Source organism: Quercus suber, unplaced genomic scaffold, assembly GCF_002906115.3.
Source record: "Quercus suber isolate HL8 unplaced genomic scaffold, Cork oak 2.0 scaffold_239, whole genome shotgun sequence".
In the NCBI taxonomy this organism is placed as follows: Eukaryota; Viridiplantae; Streptophyta; class Magnoliopsida; order Fagales; family Fagaceae; genus Quercus; species Quercus suber.
Window position 1 is genome coordinate 279135 of NW_027069696.1, and position 17177 is coordinate 296311.

A 17177-nucleotide genomic window follows, 5' to 3' on the forward strand; every position below is an offset into this window, starting at 1 on the left:
AAAAAAAAAAAAAAAAAAAAAATCTTAAGTCACTAAAAAAAAAAAAGTGTTAATCAAGTGTTTATTTATAGGGTACTTATATTACATGAAATTTAATACATTCTAATGCCATAATTTTGCAAATAATTTTTTTCAGATCTCACTTTTAATAGTTTTTTCGTGCATTGCAAGGGTTAGCAACTAGTTTTAATAAAATTTAAAGACTGTACAGAATATTTAAAACACAACTAGACAGATCTATCAACAAGATTTATTGAAATCTAAAAGGAAAGGATATTAAGAAGACCTAAATAAGCATTATTTGAAATAAGAAAATTCAAAAATTGCTATTTTCAGGATGCTCTTGGCCTATATACTATGTAGTTAAATGACCATAGCTCCCTTTAGAAAGCTCTAAATTGCAAGCCATTTGATGTATAGGAAATTAGAGATATAGAGCTTTCTATTGGTATACGGTTGCAAGCTAATTCTCATGGAGTAAATACAATTTTAATTTTGAAAATGTCCTTGAAAATCAAAATGCTGATTGATGTTTAGAATATAGGTTTTAGTTAGCTGAATTGGTAAAATTTCTTATAATTAAATAAGAGATTTGAGGTTCGAGTACTAGCAGCTCCATGTTAGAGCTAGGGTGGTCACAGGACCACCCTGACCTGGAAATTTTTTTTATTATTATATATAAATTTTTTTTTTTTTACCCTTATAAAAATGTGTGACCACTTTAAATTTTTTTAAGCTCAATATAATTAAACTTTGGACAAAGTTTAGCAACAAATTAACTTGATTGTAGACTAAAGCTACAACTCCACTTGATTTTTTTTTATTGAATACAAATTTTGACAAATTCACAATTAGATTACATTTTTTTTTCTTATATCCTCTATATTTGCAAAACTTCAAGAAGATCAAAAATCAATAGCTTATGTTATCAATCAAATGTTTAAATTTCTAGTTTTTGTATTCTAAAATTATACGCAAAAAATAAGTTTATGGATCAAATAATATATAAATCCAACTCATGACATGAAATTTAACATGCATTTTAAGAACGTAAAAGAACATACAATTCAATAATTATATTTTCAAGATATGTAACCATGTTAATTTGTTTAGTGAAAGTTATAGTCTTTGTTAGGTTCTAAAGATTTAGGAATTTATGTATTTAGAACTCTAATGTGTAATGTTGGCAAACCATGATCAAAACAATATGTTTAGTCTTGTTTAGGCTTGCTCAAAGTTAGGTCTTTCATGTAAAGTTGGAATCGAGAGGCTGCAGATGCATTGGTGCATTTCGGCCTGGTTCGATCGATCGAAAGAAAGACTCGATCGATCGAATCTCGGGCAGAATGTTTTTCTGCAGAATATTCCAACTCAGCTCTAACTCATTAAATGTTTCTGGTTTTCTGTTTTTACCATAGGTATATAAAGAAAAACCCTAGCCATGTTTTTATAGTTGCTCCTGTTGTATTGTTGTTCATACTTTTCTGTTTTGTGTAAATCTCTTGTGAGATCTAGAGTAGCTTTCCTTTACACAAAGTTTAGGGTTTTCTAGGTAGAGATTACTTCAACACCTTGATGATTAACTCGATTGTTGCCATTGGAGTTTAAAGAATAACAAGTGTGGGTGCTTGTAACTAATTAGAGAATCCAAGAAAGAAGGAGTCCGTGAATTCGGAGCTTGCACGTGGTCGTGTCAGTAAGTTCTACTGGTGGGTAGCATTAGGAAGTTAAGCGGGGAGCTTGTAAGTCCTTTTGTATGAACTTCGATTCTTTCATAGTGGATTCAGGTTTACCTTGAGGATAACTAGGTTAAATCCTCCCTAGGTTTTTTATCGGTTTGGTTTTCCTGGGTGATCATATCTTGTGTTATTTATTATTCCGCTGCTTTATACTTTTGATATGATTGTTTGTTTGTGATAACCTAGAATTGCATAATTTGACTAAGTAACAACTTGGCTAATTAACTAGGTTAATCTGGTTGGTTTAAGGGGTCTAAAACTGTTTAAGTGGTATCAGAGCGGGTAGCTCTCTTGTTGGAGATTTTTTGATCTTTGAGCTGATTCTTGACCCTTGTTGTCATGGAGCATGGACACTCTCTCGTTGTTCTTCCTTATTTTGATGGGAATAACTATGCTTATTGGAAAGCAAGGATGAGAGCATTCTTGAAATTCATTGATGAGAGAGTTTGGAATTCCGTTGAGTACGGATGGGAAAAGCCCACTACTCCTGTGAGTGAGTGGCAAACTTCTCAAAAAGAAGCAGTTGGTTTCAATAGCAAGGCTATGAATACCATCTTTAATGCTGTTTTCATGGAAGAATTTAAGAGAATCTCTAATATTGAGGTTGCTCATACTGCTTGGAAAATCCTCCAGACTATGCGTGAAGGCACAAAGGTAGTTAAGATTAACAAGCTACAGCAATTAACTTCTAGATTTGAAAGCATTAGAATGTCTGATGATGAATCTTTGATGAATTCTATGCTAAATTGAATGATATTGTTAATTCTGTTTTTAATTTGGGTAAAATCTATGATCAACCTAAAATTGTTAGGAAGATTCTTAGATCTTTAACTGAAGATTTTAGACCTAAAGTAACTGTCATTACTAAGAGCAAGGATGTGGACTCCATCACTGTTGATGAGCTTGTAGGTTCTCTTCAGTCCTATGAGTCTGACCTACCCAAAACTTCCAAATCCAAATCAATGGCTCTTAAGTCTATTGATGATATTGAGGTTGGTGGATTTGATGATGAACTCTCTGCTACTGAGATTGCATACCTTGCCAAGAACTTTAGAAACTTTCTTAGGAATAACAATAGAAAGGCAAGAGGTACAAATACTGCTGAACCTAGAAACTTTAGGAAGAATGATCCCACTAAGGTTAATAACTTTGAAAAACCTAGAGATAAAGTTAGTCAATCTTCAAACAATTCTTTGAGTGCTCAGTGTTTTAGCTGTCAGGAGTATGGTTATGTTAAATCTGAATGTCCTACATTCTTAAGGTCTAAGGGTAAAGCTATGGCTGTAACTTTTAGTGATAATGAGGTTTCTGATGATTAGTCTGGATGTGACGAGGATGGAAACCTCATTGCTTTCACTACTACTGCTGTAGTCAATGAAAGTATATATGTTGAAGAGAACCCTTCTGATGGGGAACTCTTTGAGTTTTTTTTTTTTTTTTTTTTTTTTTTTTTTTTTTTTTTTTTTTTTTTTTTTTTTTTTTTTTTTTTTTTTTTTTTTCTTTGTATCTTTGTCCTTTCCTTAGCACTATACCTAGGAAGACTAGGGCTCGTAGGTCTGTCCCCTCACCTACTCCTTCCCATCCTTCCTTTGATCGAGAGAGGGTTCCGAGTGAGAAAAACCAAGAAACTTATGAGAAGCTGAACTTTAAGAGAAAGATTTGGTCTGACCATTCTGTCATCTTAGATGAGCTTGATCCTACCATTAGGGCAAACTTTGAGCGTCGGGGCTGGTTACTACTGTTGGATGTTTCTGATCCTCCTCCTCAAGCTACCCTGATTAGAGAGTTCTTCTCGAATATCTCTATCTACGTCTATGATTCCAACACTTTAGTAAAGAGTTGGATACGAGGCGTAGAGTACTCCATTACTCCTACGGTAGTGGCTGATGCTCTTGGGGTACCATTGGTCCAGCACCCAGTCTACCCTTATGATGAGTCTCCTGTTCTGAGTGATGTCATGTCTTACATCACTGGGTTTTCTATCCAGTGGAGTTCTAATCCTAGGATCACCTCTGCTGAGCTTTCTGAGTTGCATTATATCTTCTTTAGGATAGCGTGTCACTCTATCTGGCCCATTTCTCATCTTCACACCATTCCTCTCGAACGGTGTGTATTTTTGTACGCTCTTGTCACTGATGCTTCTATCAGTTTTCTTCATTTGTTTCTTCGTTCTTTGAACGAAGTTTATAGGAGTTCATCTTCTTCACATGCTCTTGTTCATCCTATTTTCATTCATAGGATTTTACTTTATCTTGATCTTAGTGGTTTCCCTTCCTCTGAGTTTGTTCATGTGATTGCTCATATCGGTGCGTCTTTTCTTAGGCAGAGGGTTGCTCACCTTCGAGCTGGCTCTAAACACCCTAGGTCTGAGCCTTCTGGTTCCCCACCTCCTCCCTCTTCCTCTACAGGTCCTGCTAGTGAGGCTGTTCCTAATCCTGATGCTGCTACTGCTGCTGCTGATGTTCCTCCACCTCTATCGGATGACTTTGATATCAGTCGTACCTTGGAGACTGTCATGATCGTTCAGGCGGCTCATGGTAAGATTTTGGTGGACTTGCTTGACGGGCTCCGTGCGTTGCGAGCTGATCTAGCACATCTTTGTTCACCCTTACCACTTCCTTTTGATGATGGATTGTGATTGCACTTTGGCATTCCGTCACAAAAAGGGGGAGTAGGCTTTGTAGAGGAGTTTTGTAGTTAGGGGGAGAGTTTTTTGTTTCTGTTTTGAGAAGCTAGTGGAGATATTAGATTGTATCTAGGCGCTTCACTTTGTATATCATTTTCTTTGGGGCTATTCATGTTAGGGGGAGTAACATGGTTTTTGATATACATGATTCTTGTGTCTTTGGATTCGCTGTTTATTGTTTTATATTTATGAGATTATTCATTAATATATGTTTTTGTGTGAATCATACAAGAATGTTATACCTGTTATTTATTATTTTCTGCTACACATGCGTTCATGCGTTTGTTGAGTGTTTCAGGAATATACAGGTTGATTCAATTGAGCTGCTGTCTACACTTGCAATTGATGGATAGTAGTTAGAATTGAATTTTAGTTTTTATGAGCATTATTTATGTAAAGAGCTTTCGTTTGTAATCTTTGAGCTTTAATTTGTGTTTTGTCACGGATTGCCGAAAAGGGAGTTTGTTAGGTTCTAAAGATTTAGGAATTTATGTATTTAGAACTCTAATGTGTAATGTTGGCAAACCATGATAAAAAAAATATGTTTAGTCTTGTTTAGGCTTGCTCAAAGTTGCGTCTTTCATGTAAAGTTGGAATCGAGAGGCTGCAGATGCATTGGTGCATTTCGGCCTGGCTCGATCGATCGAAAGAAAGACTCGATTGATCGAATCTCGAGCAGAATATTTTTCTGCAGAATATTCCAGCTTAGCCCTAACTCATTAAACGTTCTGGGTTTTCTGTTTTTACCCTAGGTATATAAAGAAAAACCCTAGCCACGTTTTTAGAGTTGCTCCTGTTGTATTGTTGCTCATACTTTTTTGTTTTGTGTAAATCTCTTGTGAGATCTAGAGGAGCTTTCTTTTACACAAAACTTAGGGTTTTCTAGGTAGAGATTACTTCAACACCTTTGTAAGTTCAAAAAGGGTATAAAACACCTTTGAACGTTTAGATCCTAAATTACAAAAATACCAATTCAAGCTTTATATCAAACAATTAATGTGCGGAACATGATAACAAGCTTATAACAGAATTGATAGAACAATCTAAGCCAAATATAAACACATCTACAGCAGTAAATATAAGGCAATGGTAAAGGGAAAGAAGATGCAAACACACGGACAACACACGATGTGTTATCGAAGAGGAAACCGAAGTCCTCGGTGTAAAACCTCTCCGCCGCCATCCAAGCGGTCAAATAATCCACTAAAGAATGTAGTTGGGATACATGAACAGCAGAAGACGCTCCAAGCCTAATCTACCTAAGTACCTAAGCCCTCCAAGCTTCTTGCTCCAACGAGGTTACGCCGAACCTATTTCTTTTTTAGCTTCCCGGATTCCGCTACTTGACCATAGCATCAACCAATGTATATTGGTTCCTTTCTGGACTGCTTCCCAAAGCACCAAATGGACCTTCTCACAGACGTGGGTGTGGTGAGACAAGAGTTTGGTAAATGACCTCTCAAGGGTATGACAATGGAGAGGAAGAGAGTAGAAGAATTTGTAGAGTCTCTTTAGATGAAGATTGGGGATGAATCAATCTTGTATTTTTCTAGGGTTTTCTCTCACAAAATTCTCTCTGGAAGCTCTCTCAATATGATGGGTATAAGGGTGTATATATAGTAGGGTGAGAAGGGAATGCAAAACGTCAGTTTTTGCCAAACAGGGCAAGTTGGCGACTTGATCTCGCGGCTTGGCCAAGTCGCGAAATCAAGTCGCGACGTAACGGCCTGGCCAGACTGGAACTTTTGTCCTGTAGCGTGACAGCTGGCGCGACCCTTCAGCTTCCCAGTGTGCCTCTCACGTGACTGCCTTTTGCGGCTTGCCAGTCGCGAACCACCCGCGAGTCCTAGTCGCGAGACTCTGTTTTTCTTGCACACTCTTGAGCTTTTTTTCACATCTTCTCACACACTACCCTTACAATTTTTTCACCTAAATACAGGGTTACTAAGTGCTAAATTACAAGCAAATTGATCACGGAATAAAGCCAATTAGATGGTTGATTAAATTCAACCTTACAACCTTGATGATCAACTCGGTTGCTGCCATTGGAGCTTAAAGAATAACAAGCGTGGGTGCTTGTAGCTGATCGAAGAATCCAAGAAAGAAGGAGTCCGTAGATTCGGAGCTTGCACGTGGTCGTGTCAGTAAGTTTTACTGGTGGGTAGCACTAGGAAGTCAAGCAGGGAGCTTGTAAGTCCTTTTGTATGAACTTCGATTCTTTCATAGTGGATTCAGGTTTACCTTAAGGATAGCTAGGTTAAATCCTCCCCAGGTTTTTTACCGGTTTGGGTTTTCTGAGTGATCATATCTTGTGTTATTTATTATTCCACTGCTTTATACTTTTGATATGATTGTTTGTTTGTGATAACCTAGAATTGCATAATTTAATTAACAACTTGGCTAATTAACTAGGTTAATCTGGTTGGTTTAAGGGGTCTAAAACCGTTCAGTCTTAAACATAAAGAAGAATCCAAGAAAATTTTTATTTAACTAAAATTTTGAAAAAGATGTAGCTTGCAACATTGATAACAAGATTATCATGCAACAATTTCAGAATAAAAAATAAATAAAAAAAATTTTAGAAGAAAATTGTAAGACTTCATGTATTTGATTTTTTTTTTTTTTTGGTTGTTGTCAATATATGAATTTATCTTATTATTATTATTATTATTATTTTAATTTAAGTTTCTTCATGACCACCCTAAAAAAAATTCCTAGAGTCACCATTGGGTTCGAGTCTCACTTACATCAAAAACCAAATTGGTCTGTTGACCTGATAATAGAAAGCAATTAACATGGAGCTAACACCATAGATTGCTATTATATATATATATATATATATATGCGTGTGGGTGTGTGTTCAAGATTTCATGAAATTGATATTCAAATTTGGTTTAGTTAATTTGTCGGGAGAGAATTTGGTGTCATTGTAATATTGTGGGGCCTAGGGAGGCCGTTTGTAGCAAAAAGACAAGCAGGAAGAACTAAAAAACCTTACTTATGTACAATGTTCTAATTAATTTCTAATGGCCGGCATTTGATGGCTTCAAGTACATTTTTTTAATTATACTTTTGACCTTTTAGAACAGGCGGATCTATGATTAATAAATAAAGCAGACCATCTCCAATGTCACCGGCCAATCATTGCTAGCTTCCAAACAGAATTTGGCAAATTATCGCTGACAACAACTGCCAAAGATATCTCTAGCATCAAGTCATCGACCAACTGATACATACAACTAGTTCATATTTCAAAACTTAGTCCTGACTTTTTATTTTCTTAAATCACCAATTAGAATGTGTCATATTTGATCTCAGAAAACAATGATTTATCTCTGGTTTGTCATCTGGATTTGCATAAATTCTTGCTTCGCTCAACAGTATTATGACCCATCAGATTGTTCTTCAGAACCGCGCAATGGTTCAAGATACGAATGCCAATATTCCTTCCAGAATTCGTGCACCACATTCCTAGTCTACAGAGCTAACAGATATTTTCAGACTATTTCAAGCATCTCAGACTTGTTCAACTTGTACTCCACCGAGGTCCTTCAACAGAACAGTGTTACATCTTCTGATGAGATACTTAAACCAGGTAGAGAAGTTCTTGTTCCAATTAACTGTTTTTGCTCAGACCCTTTTTTTCAGGCAAATGTCAGCTACAAAGTCCTGAGCAACACAACATTTTCTGAGATTGCTTGTGGAGTTTTAGAAGGGTTACTAAAATCGCCTATCCTTAGTGGGGCAAACCCATCTCAAGGAAAGGAGCCCGAGTTTGGTTCTGAACTTCAAGTGCCTTTGAGATGTGCTCGTCCTGATAATTTCACTACAAGTAAAAGAGTGATCTACCTTGTATCTACCTTGTGACGTACCCTTTTATAGAAGGAGATGAAACAGGTACATTGAATAAGAAATTCAGTAGTATCTCTCCTGAAGATTTATGGGTTGTTAATGATTTAGAACCTAAGCCAACCGCTTTTACAAACACAACGGTTTTGATCCCATTGACAAAAGTTCCAGTAATGGATTTCAGTGTCCCAGATCCTCCACCTCCAACTCCTGCTTTTCTTCCCACAATTTCCAACGGAAACAAACCAAAAAGCACAAAATGAAGGAATTTTGTATGTGGCGATATCTATTGCTGGTGCGATTCAGGTACTTGTAGCTTTGGTTGCATGGGTATACAGGCATTAAAGAAATTGAAGGGCGAGAAGTTCATGTTTAGAAGCTCTCTAATCTCTTGTTCACAAGTTAGAAGCTCCCCAAGGTCTGCAAATTCATGTTTATCTCCGGATATTCTTGTTGAAATAAACTACTCATTGTTCATGTACAGCATAGAGGACCTCAAGAAAGCAACTAGAGATTTCAGCGAAGAAAACAAGATTGGTGGCGAGGTCTACAAGGGGTTGATCAATAATGTTGAAGTGATGATCCAACCGACAAGGTTTGAAAACACCCGGTGGGCTATTGATTTACACTCAAAAATTAATCACATCAATATTGTGAATTTACATGGTGTTTGTTATGGGGAAGGTGACTTTTCCTGTTCTTATCTTGTGTTTGAGTTCCCTAGCAATGGCTGCTTGAGGCACTGCTTGTCTAATCCTCTCCAATGGCACAGGCGGACACAAATTGCTTTTGATATTGCAACGGGGCTTCACTATCTACATTATTGCACTTTTCTCCCCCTTGCACACTTGAGCCTGAGTAGTACAAATATTTTTGTGACTACAAATTGGAGAGCAAAACGAGCAAATATTGGAACCAGTGCTGCTCTTGGGCCTGTGAAAGAAATGGATAGTAAAGATAGTGTCAGAGGATGGGTTGCACCAGAGTACCTTCATCATGGCTCAACTTCTGAAATGGTAGACATTTTTTCCTTTGGAGTTATTTTGCTTGAGCTAATCTCTGCATGGGAGGACCTTGACGGAAAATCATTCAAGGAATCCATCACATTCTTGGGAGGAGCTAGTGAAGGTGGTTGTTTTGAACAATTGAGGAATTTCATGGATCCATCTTTGAAGGATGATTATCCTCTTGCAAAGGCTTTATTGTTAGGTTCTAAAGGTTTAGGAATTTATGTATTTAGAACTTTAATGTGTAATATTGGCAAATCATGATCAAAACAATATGTTTAGTCTTGTTATAGTGTGCTCAAAGTTGTTTAATTATTGTAAAGTTGGAATCGAAAGACTGCAGATACATTGGGGCATTTCGGTCTGGCTCGATCGATCGAAGAATAGATTTGATCGATCGAAAATCGACCAGATTGCGTTTTCTGCAGAGTTTCCAACTCAGCCCTAACTCATTAAACGTTTAAGGTTTTATGTTTTTGCCCTAGGTATATAAGGTAAAACCCTAGCCACGTTTTTAGAGTTGCTCCAGTTGTATTGTTGCTCATACATTGCTGTTTTGTGTAAATCTCTTGTGAGATCTAGAGGAGCTTTCCTTTACACAAAGTTTAGGGTTTTCAAGTTAGAGATAGTATCAATATCTTGATGATCAACTTGGTTGCTACCATTGAAGTTTAAAGAATATCAAGCGTGGGTGCTTGTAGCTGATTGAAGAATTCAAAAAAGAAGGAGTCCGTGGATTCGGAGTTTGCACGTAGTCGTGTCAGTAAGTTCTACTGGTGGGTAGTATTAGGAAGTCAAACGGGGAGCTTGTAGTCCTTCTGTATGAACTTCGATTCTTTCGCATAGTGGATTCAGGTTTACCTTGAGGATAGCTAGATCAAATCCTCTCCAGGTTTTTACCGTGTGGTTTCCTGGGTGATTATATCATTGTGTCTTTTATTATTCCGCTGCTTTATTATTTTGATATGATTATTTGATTGCTTTAACCTAGAATTACATAATTTGACTAAGTAACAACTTGGCTAATTAATCTAAGCTAACCAATCTGGTTGTGTTTTAAGGGGTCTAAAACCGTTCATTTATGTTTAGCTGTTTTAGCCAAGGTTTGTTTGGAAGATGACCCTCTGCATAGGCCAACTATGGATGATATCATGAAAGTCCTTGCCAGAATGGTATGACTATCAATTACTAAATCATTAAGAACCAGATTTTATTTATTACCAGGTCTGGTAAAACATTCTTTAGTTATTAAATTTATGCACTGTAATATTATGGATATATATAGGGCCGGCTTCATACTTAGCATTACAGGACCTCAAGTGTGTAAATTGTAATATTTGGAAGTTAAAATTCCTCTCCCTCTTCTTAATTTGTACAATTTATCTCTATTATCTAGGAACTCCCTCAGATTATTTATTCATTCTTATATGCAACCAAAAGTTCAAATTCATGAACCATGTTGTTAGATAATTTCACTGAAATCAAGCAGGTTTCATTGTTTTTTTTTTTTGGGGGGGGGGGGGGGGTTGATGAGGATTAGAATTCTTTGACTAAATATAAGAACATGCACGATGCACCAGACATATAAAAATAGCCCTGCTAATTTCTAAATTGGATTTGTGTTATAATTATCACTTAATAAGCCCAAATGTTCTTTGCTAGTGTCCTCAAAGAGAAGGATCCAAACTTGTTTGGAAGATTTGGGAAGTATATTAATAGAGGATATGATTTGTTTGATTCCATTTGTATTTTTTGATTGAATGTGACATATATATAACCAGACTCTACGCACGTCTTCGTTGTTGACTTCTTGTTGTACTGTCTACCAATGCTTTTGTTGGATCCCATTCATTCTTGCTTGGACACAATCTCTTCCCCTTTTGCTTCATCTTTCAAACAACGAAAAGTCGGAAGGCACAAAAATTTTCGTACACTCTCCATCTGCCTTTGAAGTGGGCTCAAGTGAGGTGAATTGTGAGAGTGCATGTGAAATTTTCAGTGCATTCTGTACAACCTCAAATGGTTATTCTTTTCAAGTTGAACAGAAGCAAAGACAAATTAACTTTTATTGTGCTATATATTGATAAAATATATTAGGATATTTCATAAATAAATAGATCATATATGATTTTGTGAAATATCATGAACTATTGTGGTTTTGTAATACCATAGGTTACAGTTGTTTTAAGGTTACTAATAAAGCCTAATATCTTCTTATATATAATATACCCTATATTAGATTCTTTATAATAAATAATTCAATATAGCAAATGTAACCCTTTGAGACTTTCTACTATGCACGTAGGGTTAACCATCAAACTGAATTACATAATTCTTCTTTTACTTCTCTCTCTACACTCTCTACATCAATTTCATTTTTTTCCTTTAAATTTTAACACATGTCATCGTATGATTTCTGGTGTGGCTTGCTGTTATGGTTAATTATATTCAACTGTTCTTCATGGAAACGACTCTTTTTTTGGTGAGGGCTATGTTACCTTCGCTCCAACTATTCTCCCATATTGGGCTCATCCCATTTTTTTGAGAGAGCTTCTATATATTCACCATTTGTTACTCCGCCATTAAGGCTGAGAGGAATTAAATGCATTTGAAAACGCAATACTGCCTTGTTCATGGAAGATTAGAAGGCAAAATTTCTATAGCTTATTTGTGAGGCCTATGATTCCGTGAGAGATAGGTAGCAAGCTCCGTTTGCTATTAAGTCCACCTTTCTTTCCCATGATTTTATTGCATGCATTTGTTTTAAGTAACAAAGAATGTGAATCTATAAATTTAATTCATTTATTTAGGTATACAAAACAGGGTAATCTATATGTACCCGTCAAAGCTTCAAGACCCAATTCCTATATTTAACCATCACTATATCCCTACTTCTGAACTATAAGTGGGCTGGGAACCCTAGACTGTGACTAAAAATTACAAGGTAGTGGGTAATAAATGTAAAAAATCACTGTTGATGAAGAAAATTCGCCCATTATTTCCAGCCTAACTCTCTGTTGATGAAGATTTTAATCGTCTTTGGGATCACTTGGTCTATAAAGATGCACCATGCGCTTGTTTATTGGTTGCAGTGGTCTTGCATTAGTATCTGAAGCCTGAAAAAAGATTAAAAAAAAAAAAAAAATCAAACAAATAGCATAACTACAAGAATACTATATATATGTTGTACTTTTGTGAATTAAAAATTTGGGACTGATCAAACTTGTATTAGAAATGGAGGGTTTGAGGACGTGAGAACCCTACCTCATTTATAACTTTTTTCAAAGTTCATCCGTTGTTATATTTTTTTATTGGATATAATTTTTTTTTTTCCATAAATGCTTAGATTGTATATTCTCTTACAACTAAATTGCTTAGAAAATATCAAAATAATTCATTAGTAACAATCTTATAATTCTCATGTATAAGATATTTAAATTTTAAGGTTTTCTGTGAATTAAAAATTAAACACACAACATGAGTTCATATATTCAATAATAAATAAGATTTGGCTCACAAAAAATTTGGTGTGCAGGTAAAAAAATAAAGAAAACATATAATTCAAATGTGAAAATTTTTAAATATAAATTTAACTCTAAATTAATGTTACATTACATCATTAGACATTAACAACTTTTTCGTTAGATTATTATTTTAAAATTTTTGTAGTCGGATTGCATGTTTTCTATGTTACTTAAGCATATCAAATTTCATATCCATTAGATATTATTGATTATTTAATACATACCTTTTTTTTATATATAATTTTATAGTTACAAAAATAAACTATAAATTTTAACATTTTATACATGAGATATATAGTTATTGATATTTGAATATCTTGATATTTTGTAATCATGTATGGTATAAGAAGACAATGTGTAATCCAAAAGTGAAATTACCAAAAAAAACATATCCAATAGAAAGTTATTAAACAAATCTAACATTGAAAAAAAGTTACATTAAATATAACTTAAACCCAAATCTAAGACACTATAAAAAAAAATGTCTCATATTTAGTAGTAATAGTTACTCACATCATGAACGGCCACGCGAAGCAACTTCACTTGTTCTTGTGTAACAGTCCTCACCTGATGAGTTAGATGAGAATTAGGGCAAAATTAAGTTACATCTTAGAACAAATAATGTTAGTTGAATGAGTTCTTGAAGCAAACCTTTCCCACAATGGTCCATGAAACATTTTGAGTACAAGGGGGAATTGTAAGAGAGCCTTGATATCTGTAATACTTTCTACTGCCTATCTTTATATTCCTTGGGTCAATCAATCCTGCCACACTCTCTGCTTCATTGGTGTTGGTAATGGCTTCTAAATGATCTGTCAACTGTGAACAATCCCAATACGCATGAGAGAGAGAGAGAGAGAGAGAGAGAGAGAGAGAGAGAGAGAGAATGTGTGTGAAAGCCTACACTAATCTTAACATATGAGGTTCAGTACGTGCGATTTTCAATTTTTTTTAAAACAAGATAAATTAGAGACATGATTTGAATTAAGAACCACATATATCTTGGTACTATATATGATAAAAATTAACAATTATCTCAAAAATTTTAAGTAATAGGAAGTAATGAGTTTAATTTTTTAACTATTATTCGAACATTTACTTACCGATGACAAGAAAGAATCAGGACGTCCGATCTTGTACATGATTCCAATCACAGCAACTTTTCCATCCGAGCTCTCATGAACCAAATGCACCTCAAGATCAAACTGTCGGCCATCGAGTGTGTGTTCAGAAGGTGAATGCCAGTGGCACTGTTTGAGTACATATTGAGTTTCATTTATTTGAATGTATCCTGCACCGCCTTCCCATTTCAGCTGCATTCACAAACAAAGAGAAGTTAGTTGAAAGAAAATGAGAGGAAAAAAAAAAAGTTTGCTGATTTCATATTTATTCCTTATGGTCTACACCAGAAACCAAAAAATCTCACCAAACCTAACTTTCAACTACACATCTATATATATATATATATATATAAAACCGAAAATTTTGAAACTCCCACAATTTTCCTCGACAGCATTATTAAAAATAAAATAAAATAAAAAAAACTATTTTTAATCCAAAAATTTTGGTTAAACAGTTTTGTAATATTAGCCTCCACCCGATAGTTGTCTAATATCATAGCCTTCACCTCTATCATCTCTCTCTCCCTCAAGCACAACCTGTCTCTCTGTGTTGAGTTTTTCTCTCTCCCATAGCAAACCCAAATACAGACCTCGTGGCTACAAACCCATACCCAAACACGGATTTGATGGGTACAAATCCATTTGCAATCCGTGGTTTCATTGTAAACTCCACCTCCAAATCCCCAACTCTCACCATCTATGAAGTTCCAAAAACGTCCAAAAGCCATCACCTCTCTCACCATCTATCAAGTTCCAAAAATTATGAGTATCATCTACATTCTAGATTATAGAGGAAAATGAATATATATATTTTTTAATTAGTAAAATAATGAATAAAAAAAATAGTTAAATGATATATTTGCCTATCAAGGTTTGTGTTCTATCATAAAGTATACATTCATATATATATATATATATATATCATTCAATTAATCTAATTTTTTGCAATAATTGATATATAATTGTTAAGTTTCATTTCAAACGTAATAATACTTTCATAGTACACTTTGAACCATAGTATGTAGAAGATGAAATCTTATTCTTTCCAAGTGATTATTAATTTGAGAAAGTAAATATATATAATTTTCTCTAAAACAATTCCGTGCATCGCATGGGTTAGTGACTAGTTATTTTATATAATAAAATAGCGTAATTATCAATCGATGGGGTCATTGTCGTTAAGATAATAAGATGACTTAGAGATGATATTAAATCATTATGAATTGACGTTATTGGAAAACATATAGCCCTATTGATTTGTCTTCTAGTTGGTGGATTCACATTGATTTTTCATATGCTTTTGCTAGTTGATGAAAGTCGTAATTAGAATTCTCGTTTTGCTTACCATCATGTCATGTCCTCTATTCTTAAGGGTGGCATAAGCGGGCTTGTAACTCCTCTTAAGTCTCCCCAAATGGGACACCACTTCAACTCTCTTATTCAACAAATCAATTGGAGATTGCATTGTTCCATGTCCACACATGCTCCATTCGGGTCGAATCTCTCCCCATCGAGACGGTCCCTTTTCACTTTTCTCATCATAGTTAAATTCTCCCTCATCCTCTGCAACCATTAAGCATAACAAGAAGGAGACAATATATAAGTATTATAATAGCACAACTTTACGAAATAAGTGACAAAGTCTAATGGCAAAACTTTAATTAGAAAAAGAAAAAGAAAAAAAAAAGAACCAGAAATAAAGTACCCTGTAGTTTAGCGTAGAAAAATACAATTTACTCAAATTTCTAAAACACATTTAAAAATGAAAGATTACTCAAAAACAAGATAGAGTATAGAAAGGTTTTGAAGAAAGTTAAAGAAAATTAATGCACTGTTTAACTTATTCTCCATGTCATTTATGTCGCTTACATATGCATGTTTCTTATTGAAAACAAAACAAGGATTTCAATGCATGTGAAGTGTGGCAGCCTTACCAACTTCCTGAGATGTTGCTGGTTGTGTATGCAAAATAAGAACAATGAAGAAGCCACAAAAGAAGATTTGGGTTGCAAGCTTCATCTTTTTGGACTTCCTAGTTTCCTTTTGTAGTGTGTGTATGGTGGAGAGAGGATAGAGCGCTCGGCTTCTTATATAGGCATCAACTCTGTAATATGAACATGGAGAAATAAGTTTTGACATTTAGTGACATTGATGGTTTCTTCATGTACGTAGTGTCCATTTCAGCTAGCAAGTTTGAACACGTATCGGAACACGAAGTGAAGTTTCCTCTAATTAACCTTGTCCTTTTTTGCAATGCTTTAAACGTAGAATTCAGAAGACGACCAGGTGTCTTTTTGTTGTTGGCTATGTTGAATTATTCTTCAAATGTGCTGGGGAAGGGTCCTTTTGATTAGCGTCCATAGTGACGAATGTTAAGTTGAATTACAATGGAAGGTTTGAATTTTTCTTTATTTTCGGATTAATTTGCACAACTTTCTATTCTGGGGAATTAGGTTAGGTTGGGACCGTTGGGTGTGGTGTGTGTATATATATATATATATATATTTGGTTAAACAGTTGAATTTATAGAAATACAATACAACAACAATTATATAATATTAGCATTGATACACCATGTTGAATATGCTAGTATGAATGTGGAAGCAAAAGCATAAAGTATAGAATATAATAACACATGAGAGTTATGTGGTTCAACTTAACGGCTTACATCCACGGAAGAAACTCTAAAAGGCTACATCAATAATATATTATAGTGTAGTATAAATCCTGTGCTATAATGAATCATAATATGTGTATATATTGGTGACTAAACTCTAGACTAATAGACTTCTAATACAAGTAGGAGACTTAGCTTGCACACAAAGTAGAATTAAGTTTGGGTCTATACTAATGGGCTAATATATCTCTAACAAAACGCAGCAGAAGACGACCAAGTGTCTTTTTGTTGTTGGCTATGTTGAATTATTCTTCAAATGTGCTGGGGAAGGGTCCTTTTGATTAGCGTCCATAGTGACGAATGTTAAGTTTAATTACAATGGAAGGTTTGAATTTTTCTTTATTTTCGGATTAATTTGCACAACTTTCTATGCTGGGGGATTAGGTTAGGTTGGGACCGATGGGTGTAGCGTGTATATATATATATATATATGTATTTGGTTAAACAGTTGAATTTATATAAACACAATACAACAACAATTACATACTGACCATAATGGCCAAAGTAGTGGCGACACGCTTATAATAATACAGTCCATTCACATCAAGCAAAACATTCAAATCAGGGGGAGACA

The 17177-nt window shown here is 34.9% G+C and overlaps 1 protein-coding gene and 1 pseudogene across 1 annotated transcript; one reads left to right on the forward strand and one right to left on the reverse strand.

Moving 5' to 3' along the window:
- The first annotated feature begins 3742 nt into the window (after window positions 1–3742).
- LOC112010554 (protein LYK5-like) lies at window positions 3743–10459 on the forward strand (annotated as a pseudogene).
- A 1602-nt stretch (window positions 10460–12061) lies between these two features.
- LOC112010568 (alpha carbonic anhydrase 7) lies at window positions 12062–16000 on the reverse strand. The gene is made up of 6 exons (XM_024042917.2): window positions 15861–16000; window positions 15272–15489; window positions 13909–14118; window positions 13457–13624; window positions 13319–13372; window positions 12062–12397 (listed from the first exon to the last, which is right to left on the reverse strand). Exons 1-6 carry the CDS (start codon window positions 15943–15945, stop codon window positions 12311–12313), a joined length of 822 nt encoding a protein of 273 aa, XP_023898685.1. The 5' UTR covers window positions 15946–16000; the 3' UTR covers window positions 12062–12310.
- Between the last annotated feature and the right edge of the window lie 1177 nt (window positions 16001–17177).